Source organism: Galleria mellonella, unplaced genomic scaffold, assembly GCF_026898425.1.
Source record: "Galleria mellonella isolate WM207_F2 unplaced genomic scaffold, CSIRO_AGI_GalMel_v1 utg789, whole genome shotgun sequence".
Classification (NCBI taxonomy): domain Eukaryota; kingdom Metazoa; phylum Arthropoda; class Insecta; order Lepidoptera; family Pyralidae; genus Galleria; species Galleria mellonella.
The window spans coordinates 861,603-881,446 of NW_026442155.1; the positions used below are offsets into that span (position 1 = coordinate 861,603).

The following is a 19,844-nucleotide window of genomic DNA, read 5'->3' on the forward strand; positions in this document are numbered from 1 at the left end:
TTATTTATTTATTGCGCCAGAAACATAAAAATACACAGCGGCAATTAGAAAATTTAAATAAAGTACAAATCAAAATATATACATAAAGATACAAAAGACGGTTTTATTGTTAGGGCAGTCTCTTACAGACAACCTTAGATTTTGTATGTAATTTTCTATAGTTTATAATTTTTTTATAACTCTGTTTTTTTATGCAACTTGGATTGTCAAACAAGCTGACAACCCACCTGATGGAAAGTGGTAACCATCGCTTATAGACATGAGCAGTACCATGGACGTAACGAGACTATACTGTTTCGCCCATGATACCCTCCATGCGATGCCATTCCTGAGAACTTCACAAGGTTTAATACAATTTTCCTTGTTTTCAATTAAATATGGGTTTTTATTTTACCGTCTTATTTAATATAGAGGAGTAAGAAACTACAATTCAGTATTAAAGAACAACATAATTTAAGATTTAATATACATAAATAGAAAGTGACGGCTTTGATCTCAAAAAATAATATGGAACCAAAAAATTGCCTGCTAAAATTTTTTAAAAGTCCTAAAGGAAAAGAATGTTTTTCTTTACTCGAAGAATATGAAACTTAGGTTCAAATAAAAACAAAGTGAGAAATTCCATTCTCGAAAGAGATGAGAAAACTGAACAATGCAAGGTTCGATCGACCTTCGCTGAAGAAATCCTTGACAAATCACAATTACTTCAACAGTTATAATTAACTCCGACAAATACAATTCGTGAAGTGCTTTACATAAAAAAAAAAAAACTCAAATATTAGGTATATAGCGAGTTACACGAAGAAACAAACTCATTATCTCTATGAAATACTAATGTGTATACATAATACAAATTGTTTCAGAGGTAGGTAACTATTGTTTATAAAAAATGACAAAGGTAAATGTTTAAGTAACTACTCATGCTATCTTATTCTTTAACCGGTTTTGTGAAGGAACTAAGGAAAAATATCAGTAATATTGTGATCCTCGTACTTTTTTTCCTTACTTTTAATAGCAATTTTATTCAATTTATATCCTACCTTCAAGGTAGGTAATATACATTGTAATTAGTTGTATATTTATTCCTTTTTAGAATTCCGTTTCGTGTCACAAAAAAATAAATAAAAAAATCGTAAAATCGAAATGTATTATAGAATCTTTCTTTTACTTGTCTCTCTGTCAGTCAAGATCATTTTCTCTGAAATAGGTAGGTAAATATGTTCAGACTTAGACATTTAATCGTATTTGTCAATTTCTGTGTAGATATAAGTTATTATCTATTTACAATATATTAACAAAACCTTTAAATATTATGCAATTGATGACAAATTTCATATAACCGCAGTCCGATAATATTATCTATGTTGTATATTGCCTCATCATTAAATAGCATTTAGTTATATTAAGTGATAAGGAAACATACGAAAATCACAATGTCAACAATTCGCATAGTTGACGATTGGCAGTCGATAAAACGCGTCGCTCGAAGTACATCACTATCATTTTGTGACCTCTGTATAAACAGTGTTCGCGCGCTTTTTTAAAATAAAAAAAAATATTTACGTATTCACGTAGTGCAAAAGTATTAAAAAATATTAGTGTTGGTGTGACCCTTTAAAAAAATTTACATACACTTTTAAACATTAAATGTACTTAGTAGTAGTAATTAATAATTAAAAAATAAATTCGTGTTTACAAATATACAAGAAAACGTAGACATTTTATTGTGAAACAATCTTCAAATTACTTATTTTCCGTGTGTACTTCAGTAATTTTTCTATGCTTCAGTCATTTCAGAAAGCAACTCTGCCAGTTTTATTTGTGTAGATTTTAAAACCTGAGTAAATTTGTACTTACTCATTCTTTGCTCTTTTATCTTGTTATGAATGCTTTATCTAAGTATATTAAATACTTTGTAAAAGTAGCTATTCTAAGGGTCTGCTCTAATTGTTGATCCTTATTTTACCACCTGTTTCTCGTGTCTTTGCCAGTAAAAAATCATGCAGGTGATTTCGTGCAGTCGTGCAATTTCGCGCTAATGCAACCATAGACATAGGAAGTACTTGGTGCAAAGAATTATTTTTATTTTTAACCAGCGACATGGTTTTTTTTTTATTAAACAAAATAAAGCCAATGTTACTCACTGATAATGTAGCTTTCTAAAATAATAAATAATATCTTATATAATACATATCTCTTTTATAAATACTGATTTTTGACACCATTATCGCGAATATTGGCTTGCTTCCCAGAATAGGTCTCCCATAAATCTAGCCTCAAAGTGCAATCTTGCGTACAGTCTCCCTCTAGTATATAGTAGTAAATATATACTACGAGATAGTAAGACTCAACAGAGGTTATTATTATTCTTAATCTATGAAATGAGTTTAAATTTTTAATGTAATATTCTAAATTTCATAATATAGATAGATAGATAATATATTTGCATTACTTACTTACAGCACACAAATTAGAACATAGATATACCAAAAAGCGAGTTAACATAAATGATTAAAAAAATACATAAAGCCAGAGGGAGACTTTGTACGAAAGTCGATTGCTTGGGTACCTCTGTCCCATTCGTGTTTCTACCGTGAAGCAGTTGTGTTTGCATGGCTGTGTTTCGGTTTGAAGGGTGGAATATGGCGTGAATTTACGAGGTACAGAGGAATAACATCTGAGTCCTCAGGAATGGCAACGCATGTGGGGTATCATGGGCGTAACAGTATACTCTGTTATGTCCATGGTACTGCTCATGTCTATAGACGACGGTTATCACTTTCCAACAGGTGGGCCGTCAGCTTGTTTGCCATTTTAAGTTTAAGTTGTATAAAAAAAAAGCTAAATACAGTATTTCGTTTGTACGTGTCCCATAGCAATACAAAATGGTCACAACTCAGTTTATTGCTTCGCCCTCAAAAGAGCAAAGCACTGATATTCTGTTGCGGCCAAAGGGAATAGGGTAACAATAAAACAATACTACCAGATTATATATACAGTAAACAGACAGATATGACAGTTTATCTAGCAGACAAATGGAACATATAGGTAATTTGCTGGAATGTCTAACTTTTGCCTCTCAATTAAGAATTATTGTAAATTAATTTTGAAACTGGACTTAGATATTAACTAAATTTTGGCATTATTGAAGTCAATATTTACGTATCAAGTTATTTGTACATAACTTTAATACTATTATAGTTCGTTGCTCCGGAGATAACTAATAGATTAGGAAGACTTAAAACATAAAAGATGTAACTTATCAGTCAATATATTAGATATAGTACTATTTATATAAATGTAATCGTTAAATCTTTCAAGTGTATATAAAATTTGATAAATGTGACAAGAAATTTGTCTTTACATATCATAGATAAAGAATAGTTCCCGTTTCGTATCTATGGCTACTTGCTATTGTTTAAATAGGTATCAGGTGCAAAAATTTCGTCATAGATAGAGATAGATAGAGTCTTTATTACCAACATTAATAAAATAAATAGTTAAAAAAACAACAATAAAAAAAAACAGTTCATTTTGCTGGTCGCTAGAGCCGCCTCAGCTGTTGCTGTATTATGTATGCACACTTCCAACGAGATGTACCTATACAGCGCTGATTTTCAGGCGGCCCCTTAACTCTTTTAACTTTAGCATTCGCGCGGGTCGCCAATACCCATTTCTCAGATAGGAAACTTAATACATTGAACAAAAAGTAAATAAATAAAAAACATATATATAGGTAGATAGATAGATACTCTTTATTGTTTCCTCCAAAAGATTACAATAATAAACTTATTATAGATACAAACAATTACAAGAAATAATCACAATGAGAAAACAATGGGCGACCTTATCGCTGAGAGGTCGCCTTTTTAAGTTTTAAGTTTTAAGCCATCTAATTTAATGTAGGTAGGTACCTACTTTAAATTGTTGTCTTCGGTACCACCGTTGGACATTCGCCTCTTATAATTTTTCTACATAACGCAGTTAATAGCCTGTTGATTCCCTAATACAGTATATTTTTTTTTCCAATGGATGAAAATGAAATGGCAACCCCGTCTACACTAACGGTATACGCTTGCGAGCGCACCAGTGAAGTATGATAAGTGAGGAGGAAAAGGCAAGTCAGTTAGCCCATCGTGAAGAATTCACTTGGAAGGGACACGATGATTTCCGGGGGGGAACCGTGAGGAGATCGACCTGATAGGGTATATTGCTAGGAATGGGGCTTATTTATAATTACTAAAAAACCCTTTTCCCTCCACTACAATATATTATAGTCTATGGCCATACGTTGTTTATGGTAACGCATTTTAAAATATGATACTAAGAACTGAAACTCATTCCATAGATATGACATAGATTAAGAATAATACTTGCTGTACATACAGAATTATTCCTTTAGAACCTTCAAAATGAAATTATTTCATTCCAACGAAAACATGTCTACCGATGAGAACGTTTACCACTTATGTAGGGGACAGTTACCACTTATGTGTGAGCGAAGTTAAAAATTTTGAATTTGCACTAAAATAAGACATTAAAAACATCATTTCAATCGTGATTCATTTTTTGAAATCCGTTAAAAAAAATTGCTTATTTATATTGTTTGTCGTGCATTAAAACAGCTACTTTACAAACATTTATCTTAATACTATGTATATATGTATTTAACTTTCTGTAACTTTGTTTGTACGACGTTTATGTCTTTATCTCAATATTTTATATGACATTTAATTAGGGATTTCGAAAACAAACCTTCTTTATATATGTCTTTAAAATATCTTTATAATCCTTTAAATATAAAGGATCAGTCAAGAATTCTTTATTAAAAGGATTCTTGACTGATAAAACATTTATAAATGTGTGGTATTAATTGTCATTAAAAAATAAACTGTTATTCAGTAGATATTCACTTCTCATTCTTTAAAGAATCTTAAAAGCAACAAATTTTGTTCTTTGTGAGATTCAATTAACTTAAAAAAAAATATAAAGGTGTACGCTCTGGTCGAGGTCTAATCGTAGTATTTAATTTTAGAATTGTTTTCCCGCCTAAAGAAACTTTTTCTTTTTTTTTTTTCTTCGATACTATCACGTTTTACTAATCAGCTATATAAACTTTAAATAAAGAACAAACTATTAATGGTGTAGTGTGACGATGTCCATTGTGAATTTGAGAACTTAACAGTGCTAAAAATAAAATGAAGAACACAAACAGTGAAAAGTCTGATGAGTGGGAGACGGAGAAGCTGAACCCCAATGGATGGTGAGTTAATCGTTATATTAACTATTTAATTATTGCATGTCAATATGAAAGTTTAAAAAGAATTTATAGATCATACATTATATAGATAGAGCATCAAGTGTTAAAAACCGTTCAACATTTATTCAGATAAATTGATATTTGGCACATATTTTTTTAAACCAATAATGCGCAATTTTTGTTCAGTGTTGCAAGTAATTGGATTAAAAATTTCCCTAATTCAGATCAATTTCTAAAAATGAAAAAAAAAATTTCTGATGTAATATATGTATAATAATACATGCGTACTTATCACTTTAAAATATATACACATATATTTATTAAAATGGTGGCCATTTTACATGATTTTAAAATGAAAACAAAATTTACATCTTTAATTGTAAATAAATCAGAGTTAATTAGTAAAAATAATCATCAAAACAAATCTTTATGCACTGTTTAACATGCTCTTTCAAAGATATTCTTAATAATTTTGTGTCATTTATATTTTTCAATTTAACTTTATCATGTAATTTCTCTTCTATCATATCAACCTTTAACTGTCCATTGCTTTATTCTTTATGCCAATTATTTCATATGGCATTAACATAAACCCTAGCGGGGTTTTGCCAGTAGTTGCCACGCTTGTCAGGCAGATTGGCAACCGCAGCTAGACTTTGGAGATGTTTTAAAAGGGACGCTGCTGCCCATCACTCGCCCTCCTTTAGTTACCCTGGAAACCATCATGGTTAATTTTTGTCGAATTCATCATGGTGGGTCAACTGAGCTGCCTTTATTCTCACCTATCATTTTTCACTGGTGCCCCGTCGGTGTATACCGATAACACGGGCGGGGTTACCATTCCATTATCACCCATTAAAAAAAAAACTCGTAGAGTTTAAAAACTCTACGAATGTTAAAATGATTTAGTTGTGGGACCGTTTCTTGAAGCGTTTTCAATACCAACGCTCCATCTAAACGTGTTTGATCAACTCACTATTAACGATCGAACAATCATACGTCAAGTGACAATCACGACCTCGCGTGTAAGTGTTAATACGTCTTGATTATTGAGTTGATGGCAGTGTGATCGATCGATAAGTGACGGATGTCCCCAATAATAATGATAGTGATAAGTGCCCTTCAGATATTATCCATTATTTATTTGGCACTTCGGACTTTCGAAACCAGCAATGCTTCGGGTCACAGAACAGAAAAATGTTTATTTCCGCATAGAATATATATATATATATATATATATATATATATATATATATATATATATATATATATATATTAGTATTTTACAGGGCAGATGTATGTTTTCTAACGACTTCAAAAAGAAGGAGTTTCTCAATTCGGTTGTATGCTTTTTTTTATGTTTGTCACCTCATAACTCCGTGAGTTGTGAACCGATCTGGAAAACTCTTTTTCAAAATAGTGTTCTGGTAGATCGCAATTTTTTTTTATTGGGTGATAATGGAATGGTAACCCCACCCGCGCTATCGGTATACACCGGCGGGGCACCAGTGAAGGATGATAGGTGAGGATGAAGCAGGTCAGCTAGCCCATCGTGACGAATTCAATAAGAATTGTTCATGATGGTTTCCACCACGTGGAGATCGATCTAGGAATGGGGCTATCAAACTCCTTTACTAACAATCCCTTTCCCCCCAATTCACAATATTACAATCCCTCTCCCCCCTCCTCGTCCTCATCTACCATCCCTAACACAACAAAACTTCGACGAGAAATGATTGTTGGTGACGATGACAAGCATGGTTCTCATAGAAACCACGTTATTAATGTCTGGTGAATTCATTACGATAGACCAACTTACCTGAACTCATCCTCACCTATCATTCCTTACTGACACCCTGCCAGCAAAAACCTACAGTCCAGTACTATCATTCTTTTACCATCTTTTAAAAAAAAATCCGAAAACCACAACGGATGGCAACCCTAAGTCTATTTTTTTTTTAAGGATTTTTGATGGAATAAATGTAATAATAATATAATGATAAACCTTTTTAATTACTTAAAATAAGCAAAAAATATACAGAGTGAAATTAAAGCGCGGCCACATAAGAAAACGCATGGAAGCCAAAAGGAAAGAATGACAGCGAATGAAACTAGATGGCGCTGTGTGGTTCACTTGAACAGTTTTTACCTTCTTCAGGTATATCAGCCGTATCGTACCTTTAACTGATTTCTCATGTAAAGTTTTATCTACTACCCCTAGTCATGGAAAAAGAGGAATTAGTGGGTATCAATAATTTACAGAGATTTTCAAAAATTTCTAATTTGAGTTCAGTGATATACATTGAATAAGACCAATATTTAATTTATTCAGGTTAAAGTGGCGCATGAGTTCTTCTCTTTCCATCTAGTTTATACGACACTCTGTGTGTTGACGTCATCGATGATTTTTATCATTTAATCAATTTACGCACTACTATCAACTAATTCTCTAATATTACAAATATTAAGAGTGTTTGTCTGTTTATTATTTCGGTGTTTTAATGATTAAACTACTCGTAATTTAATATGCACGAAATTAATCGTCATTTAACAGAAGGAGACTTTGTACAAAAGTCGTTTGTATAAATACGTTCTATATAAGCAACTCATTTGAAGCACTTTCAATAAAAAAAAAATCTTATTGAGAAAAGTTGCTTATAGGGGAAAAAATGAGTATAAAAATACTTACCGTATGGAAAATATTTTTACTTATTTCTTTTACTAACTAAGCTGAGTAGAATAAATAAAATATAAAGAATAAGTTATAGAGACGTTGCTTATATAGAGCGTTCACTGTATATATGTACACAAATATATACATATATACACATACATACTCATACATATATACATATACATATATACCCATACATATACTATATATACACAATCAAATATATACATAAAAATACACATATACATAAAAAGTTTGTCATTAAAATAAATAGTGTGTAGTATTTACGCGAATACGTGACTGTTAATTTAGCGAGTAGCGTATTGATAACACGTGTTATCATGACAATAGTGACACGTTGGCGTCACGCGACGACCGATAACTGGCAGCATAGTGCGGCTGACACATATCGTGATCAGACTTTATTGTTGTAAAGGATAAGCAAGCTAAAGTGGTAATGGGCTGGTCACATAGCTCAAAGTACCGACAAACGATGTGGAGGAAAGGTTCTTGAGTGGCGACTCCGTATGGACAAATATAGATAGATAGATACTCTTTATTGTTTCCTCCAAAAGATTACAATAATAAACTTATTATAAATATAAACAATTACAAAAAATAATCACAGTGAGAAAACAATGGGCGACCTTACCGCTAAAAGCGATCTCTTCCAGCCAACCTTTGGATGGAGAGGAGTAATTATAAACAATTTGGTGGGGGGCACGATGAAAAATTCTGTTAGTTCTAAATATGGAGATGTGATACAGTGTATTATTAGATTCTAAATATGTGATGTATAAAATGACCTCCCTTCACTAGATGGAGTGACAACTTCAAATGCATGCATGCAATTGCAGGGTGTCAGTGGATGCAGATGACTTGGGACCATTCCTTATGGTAGTCTATTGAGAGAGGCCTACGTCCAACAGTGGATAGGTAATGGCTGATATGCTTGAATCTATAACGCCACCCATAAGCACCCGCAACATCGGTGGAATTGCAAGTGTGCTGCCGGCCTTTTAAAAATGATAATGCTCTTTTTTTAAAAGTTATGATGTCATATCGGTTCGGAAATACCACTGCTAAGAGTTGATTCTAAAGTGTGGTTATGTATGGAAGAAGATGCTTGGAAAAACGCCACTGGTCCTGTAATAGGTATGTGTGAAGGCCACATATGACGGCGGAGTGTGCGACATCCTTCTTTTAGATAAACCGATAACTTTTTATGGATGAAGGTAGAACACCCAGGACACCAGATCACATTACTACATTCTCTTCTTCCCTTCCCCCCCCCCCCCACCTCTAAAATAACTAAGATCGCGCGATGACAAGGTTCCTGACTTATTAACTCAAGTATATTTATCACAAATAAGCGAAACAGATTTGTTTGAATCGAAGCATCTGTAGTTCCATTGTTTCTGCCTACCCTAATGGGAGACAGGCGTGACAGATATGTATGTATGTATATACATATATCATACAAATGATAAACGCCTGTACAATCATGGATAGCAATATTGCACTGTAACATTTTAACTCGCTCTTTTTTTTTATTTACACTATGTGATTTTTTACATTACATTAGAGTCAACTTAGTCTCTTTTTAAAGGACTTATTAAAAAATATAAACAAAAGTTTATTATAAAAACGTATACAGTGCCCCTTGAAAAATGTACTGACTTCTCTAAGACAAGGAATATTTAATTTGTTTTTTTTTCTTGTATTGAAAGTATGTGTCTCTGTTTTTTTTAAAACGATTTATATTTTCACATACATACATAATGTTTTCGTAAATATATTGATCATATTACATCCATACGTAATGTCAGATAACGTGTATGGTACGCAGTCAAGGTTTATCGAACCTACGAGTATTAATCGATTCGAGACAAACATCACATGACGGAACGAAATGGAGCTAGCTTATCATCAATACATACGCGTAGACAGTAGTTCAGTACATTTTTTTTTCTAAACTCAACATTTATTTATTTCTTTAACCCTTCTTTGCATTTTTTTTTTATTGGTGAAATAAATCATGTACCAAATGAAAGGAAAAATGGTTAAAAAAATAAATTTTACAGCAAAATTTTTTGTTCCGCAATGGACATTAAAAATGTATCCAGACACGATCAACTTAAAGTGAATTTGTTCTTTTATATAATTTTTGGGCATTCAATGTTATGATGGAAATTTCCACCATTTAGCAAACAAGGGTTAAATACTCTTCAACCGACTCCAAAAAGTGAGTTCTCAATTCGATTGTAGTTTGGGGATTGGGGAGGGACTAGATTTGGGGAATATTTCTAACAATTAGCATACTAAACCCTATTACTAACAGCTCCTTTCCCCTAAATACAGCCTAACAATCAATGTAGTCTAACCAAAACCTAGTAATTACTAAATTTTTGTTGGACCACAAGCTTTTTTAAATATACGTAAAATGGGGGGAAAGGGATTGTTAGTAATGGAGACTGAGAATCCTATTGCTAGCAAAAACCCAACCAGATCGACCTCCTCCTCCTGGAAACTATCACGGTTAATTCCTGATGAATTCATCATGATGGGCTGACTGGCCTGTTTTCATTCTCATCTATCATCCTTCACTCGTGCTTCGCCAGCGTATCCCTTTAGCGCAGGCGGAGTTACCATACCATTTTCACCCATCAAAAAAAATATATATATACGTAAAATATACGTAACTACATAAAACCTTCACTCAGTTTTGTCCGTTTATTTGTCATAGAAACATGTAAGAATTTTTTTTATATTATTATTATATCAGCCTTTAACAGCCTTTAAGGGTTTTGCCAGTAGTTGCCACGCTTGGCAGGCGAATTGGCAACCGCAGTCAGGCTTTAGAGATATTTTAAGAGGGACGCTGCTTCCCATCCCTCTCCCTCCCTTAGTCGCCTCTTACGACACCCACGGGAAAGGAATTAATGGCCTATTCTATGCCGGGACCACACAGCTCGTAATACGGCAATGTAAGAAATTGTTTAGGTATAAAGCGATTAATTGCATATTTTTTACTCTGCCTTCGAAACTGTTGCCTGTCCAACCGAGACGTTGCGTTATCGCATTTAAGATTTCAGTTCAAACTGCCATTATCGGTTTACTGGCCGTGTCTCGGTACTGTTTTAATATTTCATGTCGTTTCGCGGCTTCTACGGTATAAAATTGACATCATAAACGTGTTAGTGTTGCCATTACAGCTATTAAGAAAAAATATTAATTTAAAAATGGAAATGTTGTGGCGGTGAAAAAATTAAGTGATATAATAAGCATAATTCTTGTACCCATTTTGACAATTAAAAAAATATTTAATTTGAAAATGGAATGAAATTATTGTGATTTAAAAATGTGTTATTTAAATATTTATAAAATCTTTTGTCCTGATTGATCAACGCACAGCCAAAACTAATAAGTAGTATATATATTATAGGTAACTTAATTATTTTTTAAGGGATAAAGCAATTTGAAAATTGTTATATTTGTAACTGTAGTCCTCCTAGATAAGTACTAATCGAATCAATAATAAATTTTATCTGCTTCATATATGAAATTCACCGTGTTGTCCGGGCATAGAATAAGCCACCCCTTCCTTTCCCGTGGGTGTCGTAAGACGCTAAGGAAAGACAAGGGATAGACAACAGCGTCCCTCTTAAAACATCTCCAAAGTCTAACTGCGGTTGCTAATCCGCCTGCCAGGCGTGGCAACGACTGGTAAAACCCCCCGAAGGGAGAGGCTTGTGTTCAGTAGTGGACAGTTAAAAGGTAATTCGATGATGAGAATGATGATTAATAGGATAGAAAAAATTATGACAAATATATATATTTTTATACGTTATTATTTTTATTTCTGCCTACCCTAATGGGAGATAGGCGTGACAGATATGTATGTATATATGTATATTTTTATGTATATATTACTATTGTAAGATATATTTAATTCTAAGTATTATTAAAAAAAAACTATAAATTGTTCGACAGTAAAAACTGTACAACTAATTATCTTTACCTGTACAGTTTTTACCCCCGAACATTGTATAGTTTTCTTTGAGCTTCTCAAAGATTAACTGTAAGAGATCCCTCTATGGGTAAGTCCGCCATTGTATATTAATTTTTGTTTTTTTAATATGTCCAACATTAAGTATTGTATATACTTAATGTTGGACATATTTATATATTTTTTTTTTAATAATACTTAGAATTAAATATATCTTACAATAGTAATATATACATAAAAATATACATATATACATACATATCTGTCAGAAATAAAAATAATAACGTATAAAAATATATATATTTGTCATAAATTTTTCTATAAATATAATAAAGATTTTAAAACAACAAATATAAATATTTGTATCTATTATAGTACATAGATAATTTAAATTACCCTGTTTGAGTCATAGATTACTATTCGTTCTTATTTATTTATTTATTTATTCATTAGTACAAATATGTGTACATGGCGGACTCAATGCTAAAAGCATTCTCTCCCAGTCAACCATAGGGAAGTGTCAGAATACTCGAATGCGGTACTAATAATTATTGATATACATACATACTAAAATTACATATATAAACGAATAAATATATATGAATAACAAATATACTATTTAATACACACATATGACGTTTTTCTATTGCAGTTGTTTTATTTGTTTTATATAGTAATATTTTATGTATTTATTTATTGTATGTATGTATTTATTTATTTAATATATTATGTGTATGTTTATATTATATAAATTTATCAAGTATTGATTTTTTTTCTCTATTCAAAAATGCACCACCACAATGCATACTTAATTCTCAATTTGCCTAATGGTTGACTGGTAGATAACACCGTCCGGTGTTAAGTCCGCCAAATGTACATAGAATTTTATATATATATATATATATATATATATATATATATATATATATATATATATATATATATATATATATATATATATATTCTTTATTGCACTAAAACATACAGTAACAACAATAAGTTAATAACAATGTTAGCAAAGGCGAACTTATCTCTAAAAGAAATTTCTTCCAGTCAACCTAACGCAGTGGCATAGGAAGTAGATAGTGGGCAGTTGTAGTGCTTTACTGTGCATTAAAGTTTAAATAAATAAATAAATAATATGTACTAGTTACATATCTATGTAATAGCTATTTATCTCCGACACTATTGACAAAAGGTACCTATTACATTGGCAGTCACGTTTCGTTGTGATTTGTGTGTGAAATGTGTGATTGTATTTTACAATAATTAAACATATTTATAGTGTAAACTTTAGCAAGAAATATACTTGTGTAAATATAAATTAAGATATACCTAACCTGTGGGTCGACGATTCTAAATTATAGAGTTAAACAAAGTGTATTTGATAACAATTTTGTAACATAATATAATGTCTATATACGGGAGATTAATAAACTCACTGTGTTTTTGTCGTGTCATCGTCGTCGAACCCATGTTCCTTCGCTGTAAATGTTCAGTTTTGCTGGCTGAACTCCCCCTCAAAGGACACTGATGATTTCAATTTCATCTTGTATACTCAACTTTACTTTTATAATTAATTAATTTTTCAATTTTAACCAACTTCAAAAAAGAAAGATGTTCTGTGTTTGGCCGTATATTTATTTACATATGTATGTCCACCGATTTCTCCGTCCATTTTGGAGTGAATTTTATTTGTATTGCTATTAAGTATATATATAATATAAAAATTCGCACTGTATTTTTTGTTTTATATTAATTTAGTTTGAAAAGCTTATGTTCACTTTTAGTATTTTTTTATTTTACCAGAGGGAGACTTTGTACAAAAATCGATTGCTTGCAGAGGTACCCCTCTGTTCCATTCGTGTTTCTACCGTGACGCAGTTGTGTTTGCATGGCTGTGTTTCGGTTTGAAAGGTGGGATATGGCGTGAATTTACTGGGTACAGAGGAATAACACCTGAGTCCTCAGGAATGGCAACGCATGAGGGGTATCATGGGCGAAACAGTATACTCTGTTATGTCCATGGTACTGCTCATGTCTATAGGCGATGGTTACCACTTTACATCAGGTGGGATATCAGCTTGTTTGCCATTCTAAGTTGTATAAAAAAAATATATAAATTTAGATTTTTTTTGCGTACATTTCGAAAATCCATATAGCATGTAGAGTTAATAAAGATTTTATTAAGTTTTTTTTTTTCATCATATCTTTTTTTAATATTGCACTTTACCCCTGACCCTGATAACAATTAGTTTACTCTGTCGTGATGTGGTACATTACCTATTTAGTAATTACGATGTAAAAGCAGCCGAAACACTGTCAAAATAAATTACGCGTGCAAAATTAAATAGCTAGACTAGAGACTTATGCTGTATCAAATCGCAGCTTAAGTCAACTAAGACGCTTAAGCTTAATACTCATCTCCCAATCGCGAACCAAATAATATTGGAAAAAAAAAATTACGATGTAAACAATGCTCGCGACTTCACCCGCTTGTTCACTCCTTGTCCTTCTCTACGCTAAATAGTATACCAATTTCATGACATTCGGTCTCAAATCGGTTTAATTTTTTTTATGTTTGTTACCAAACCACTTCGTCAATTATAAACCAATTTAGAAAAGTCTTTTTTTTTTATGTGATGTCAGTATATCCTTATACTTACTGATTGGTTTCATAAATATTTTATGAAAATCGGTTACGTAGTTTAGTTTTTAAATCAATATAACTTGTTAATATAGTTTTGTTACAACTGAACTCTTTAAATATTTAACTGAACCAAGTATTATCTTGTGCAGGGCAACTTATTTGCCATTCTAAGTTGTATAAAAAAAAAACTATGTCAATATCTGATTTAAAAAAAAAAGTGATACTAAATCTGTAATGCCTTCACAAAATTATATAACATATCAGTTAACTGTCCACTAGGAAACACAGGCCTCCCTCATAAGGGGGTTTGCCAGTAGTTGCCACGATTGGCAAGCGAGTTGGCAACCGCAGTTTGGCTTGGGAGATATTTTAAGAAGAACGCTGCTTCTCCTCTCTAGACAATTAAGTTCCCTTAGTGGCCTCTTACGACATCCACGTGAATAGAAGGGGGAGAAATTATATATAAACTAATATTAATTAAATATATGTAAATTGTAAGACTCTTTACCTATATTGACATGCCCTTACAAGGCGTAACAAAATAACTGGAAGATGTAACATTGTAAACGGTTTTCGTGGCAGAAAAAAATTGATTTTTTTTTGTTCAATTTAATACAAAAGTGTACACGTAGAACTATGTCTAATTTAATATTATTTTTACTAAATAATATCAAAATAAAATAAAAAAAAACAGCAATATAGTTAATACATAAAAAAAAGCAAACTTGATCGACACCGTCACACGATGCGTATGAAAAAAACATTTTTAATATTCGACAATGATTTCGAAAGTGAAAACCAACCGTTGCTGCAGGACCATGACACTGACGACGAATGGCAAGTCAATTATATATAGACCTTTATAGCGCAATGGAAACGGAACTCTATTTATATTAGATAGATAGATAGATACTCTTTATTGTTTCCTCCAAAAGATTACAATAGTAAACTTATTATAGATACAAACAATTACAAGAAATGATCAGAGTGAAAAAACAATGGACGATCTTATGAGATTTCATTTCAATTCACGAGCAGGTACATAGATATAGATTTAAATAGATGACGCAACTATATGTTCTTTCATGTCATCTATATCAAATTTAGGTTTTAAAAGACTAATAATACTTAGATTCTGTTGTGGTTTTTTTTTCAACAAGCTGACTACTCACCCGATGAAAAGTGATAAACAGGCGATGTTTATCACTTTTCATCGGCTAGATATGATCACAACTATGGTCATCACAGTATACACTATTCCGCCCATGTACCATGCTTTGCTATTCATGAGATCTTTTACTCGTAGTTAGGGGATTAAAACAATTGCTTTATACAAATCATATTTTTTTCAATCTGGACCTTGGATCACTCAGATAGTTCTGGACATCCTTTGTATATGCAAAAAAATAACCGTATAGTTTATTATCTGGACTAGATAATCCAAGTTCTGGACATCCTTTGTATTTGCAAAAAAAAAAAATAACCGTATAGTTTATTATCTGGACTAGATAATCTAAATTCTGGGCATCCTTTGTATATGCGAAAAATAACCGTATAGTTTATTATCTGGACTAGATAATCCAAGTTCTGGACATCCTTTGTATTTGCAAAAAAAAAAAATAACCGTATAGTTTATTATCTGGACTAGATAATCCAAGTTCTGGGCATCCTTTGTACTCGTATATGCAAAAAATAACCGTATAGTTTATTATCTGGACTAGATAATCCAAGTTCTGGGGATCCTTTGTATATGCAAAAAATAACAGTATAGTTTATTATCTGGACTAGGTAATCCAATTAAAAATGGTTAAAGATAGATGTCTAACTTCAGGCTAAATACCTTAGAGGATAGATAAGGAGCGTTAAGCAACAACGTTGGGACTAATTGATTAATGAAAATCCAAGTCTATATCGCTGCCATATCTCACCGTTACCGTTTTACCAGAGTGACACTTTGTACAAAAGTCATTTACTTGGGCACCTCTGGCCCATTCGTGTTTCTACCGTGAAGCAGTTGTGTTCGCATGGCTGTATTACGGTTTGAAGGGTGGGATATGGCGTGAATTTACTGGGTACAGAGGAATACCTTAGTCCTCAGGAATGGCAACGCATGGGGGGTATCGTGGGCGAAACAGTATACTCTGTTATGTCCATGGTACTGCTCATGTCTATAGGCGACGGTTACTACTTTCCATCAGATGGGCCGTCAGCTTGTTTGCCATTGTAAGAAGTATAAAAAAGCCGTTCATCAAAAGTCTAAAAGTTTTTGAACTTGACTTTGAAGCCCTTTTTTATTGTCCCCAGGGCACAGGCGCGACCCAGTCAACAGTTCAACGTGGTGAGACGTGTATATCAGCAGGATATACTCAATAAGGACGCCGACTATCAGGTTCCTGAGAAACCATGTGAGTATTACCAGGGAACAGATTGTTTTTATGCCACCATGATGACAAATATGACAAATATATTACATATAATACATGTGATGGTTTAGTAGGTGATAATGGAATGGTAACCCCACCCGCGCTATCGGTATACACCGGCGGGGCACCAGTGAAGGATGATAGGTGAGGATGAAGCAGGTCAGTTAGCCCATCGTGTCCAATTCAACAAGAATTGTTCACGATGGTTTTCAGGGGGAACCACGTGGAAGTCGACCTAATATTGCTAGCAATGGGGTTGTCAAACTCCATTGCTAACAATTCCTTTCCCCTCTACATGTGATGGTAGAAGGTTCCAACATAAAAGGTGTCGCGCACCCTTAAAAACTTGAATTATAATCATCTAAGGTGTAAATCATTAATGTAATTTAAGTTTGTCTTCATCATACCTGCTTTAAACTATTAGTCATGGCAACATATTTTAACATCACCAAAGCTTAACTACAGTTGCCAATTCGCCTACCGTGTCAACTGCTGGCAAAACCCTTATTGGAGAGGTCTATGTTCAGTGAACTGGCTGACATGATCCAGCCAGAGATTGCAGTTCTAAGCATTCTTTTTTGATAGAGTCTTAGAGCATACGTGTAACAGTTTTTTTTTGTACAACTTAGAATGGCAAACAAGCTGACGGCCCACCTGACAGAAAGTGGCAACCGTCGCCTATAGACATGAGTAGTACCATGTACATAACAGAGTATACTGTTTCGCCCATGATACCCCACATGCGTTGCCATTCCTGAGGACTCAGTTGTTATTCCTCTGTACCCTCTAAGCGTTGTCATTTCTGAGGACTCGGGTGTTATTCTTCTGTACCCTGTAAATTCACTGCCATATCCCACCCTTCAAACCGAAACACAGCTAGCAAACACAACAGCTTTACGATTGAAACACGAGTGGAACAGAGGTACCTAAGCAAACGACTTTTGTACAAAGTCTCCCTCAGGTTCCACTATTCCCATCTATCAATGTCTAATTCGACAATGAACATTTAAAATCATACCACAAAACCCAAACCAGAGTCCAAATAGGAAAGTATTTCCTAAATTATTTCGACCAATATCGAACTGAGAACGTTATAAAAATCAATGTGTCTACCACTTCGCTAAGGATTATTGACTACTCGTCAAAACAATCTAAGATCTTGATCCTCAGTTACCCGCAATTTCCCCTGCTTTCAAGCCAAGATACGACTGGAACAACCAATTGATTGCTCCCAAAAGATGAGACATGCTCTGTACAAAGTCTGGTTAGAATTTCTTTTTCACCAAACTAGTTTACCGTCCAGGGTTCAATATAAAAAAATAAATCTGTCTCAGTCAATTAACGCTCTAATTGACTAAATTCCATATTTTATTGTTAAAAGTCTCCTAAATACCAGATGAAGACTTTGTGCAAAAGTCGTTTGCTTGGCCACCTCTGTCCCTTTCGTGTTTCTACCGTGATGCAGTTGTTTGCATGGCTGTGTTCCGGTTTGAAGATTGGGATATGGCAGTGAATTTACAAGGTACAGAGGAATAACGCTTGAGTCCTCAGGAATGACAACGCTTGGAGGGTATCATGGGCGAAACAGTATACTCTGTTCTGTTCATGGTACTGCTCGTGTCTATAGGCGACCGTTACTGCTTTCCATCAGGTGGGCCATCAGCTTGTTTGCCATTTTAAGTAGCATAAAAAAATAGTCGTTATAATTGAATGTAATAACATCCGGTTTAACTTACTTATAATTAGGTCGCGAAAGCTCGACTACTTTCGGAACCATTCGGACCCTTTAATCTGTGAGATTACCGCGAACGCCTACAGCTTGCGCTTAGCAGGCCGAGGTGCGCATTCAGGCTCACGCTCGCGTCAAAGCCGCTTACGATTAAGGGTCCCGAATGGTTCCGAAACTAGTCGAGCTTTATCGATATAATTACACGTAGGTTAAACTGATGGTTATTATATTAAAATTCCATATTGTTGTTAATGTAACTGCCGGTATTATTTTATTAACATACATGTTATCAACAGTGCGTTATCAATGCAAGAAGGTAGTGAACAGCTGCGGCTTCGGGGACTGCATCGTGAACTCTCTGCCCATAGCGAGATGGTTGCCCAGATACAGCCTGAAGCGCGACCTCGTAGGGGACCTGGTCGCCGGCGCGACCACCGCCGTCATGCATATACCTCAAGGTAGACATGTTTGTTATTTTGTTATATCATAAAAAAAAATATATAACATTCATGTCAACTAAGTAATTATTTGAATCATCGTCATCATCGTACTAATCCGACTATCAGGGGGACAGGGATTGTTAGTAATGGGCTCTAACTGACCCATTGCCAGCAACACACCCTATTAGGTCGACCTCCACTGGTTCCCCCTGGAAATCGTCGTCGTTAATTTTGGTCGAATTCGTCACGATGGGCTAACTGACCTGCTTTCATCGTCAACTTGATAGGTGAGACCGGGGAGGAATGATTCCCTCACTTGTACCCCGCCAGTGTATACCGATAGCGCAGGCGTGGTTACCATTCCATTGTTGCCCATTAAAAAAATCCGACTACTCGAATGCGGTACTACTAATTTATTGATATACATGCATACTAAAATTACATATATAAACGAATAAATATATATAAATAACAAATATACTTACACATATATGACATATACTATATTATACACGAAATTGAGAATAATATAAAGCACTTACTGCTCGGATAAAGTAAAAAGTGACTAATATTAGTAAGGATAACCATTCTATATTAATGGTTTATCATATTTAACACACGACCTATCTATCTGTCTGTCTGTATGCGACGTCATAAGT

At 33.6% G+C, this 19,844-nt stretch overlaps 1 protein-coding gene across 8 annotated transcripts in view; it reads left to right on the plus strand.

Annotated features, from left to right (window-relative positions):
- The window catches only part of LOC113514911 (prestin), a 45,595-nt gene that overhangs the window by 5,411 nt on the left and 20,340 nt on the right, over positions 1-19,844 (plus strand). For 2 of the 8 annotated variants that reach the window (XM_052901713.1, XM_052901714.1), the window contains exons 2-4: positions 5,036-5,263; positions 16,898-16,998; positions 19,042-19,203. In XM_052901713.1, coding sequence (XP_052757673.1) covers positions 5,199-5,263; positions 16,898-16,998; positions 19,042-19,203 — 328 coding nt within the window. In that variant the 5' untranslated portion in view covers positions 5,036-5,198. Of the gene's footprint in view, positions 1-1,471; positions 1,757-5,035; positions 5,264-15,139; positions 15,431-16,897; positions 16,999-19,041; positions 19,204-19,844 lie in introns of those variants that run through there. The other 6 variants (XM_052901717.1, XM_052901715.1, XM_052901716.1 and 3 more) reach the window with 5 other exon arrangements.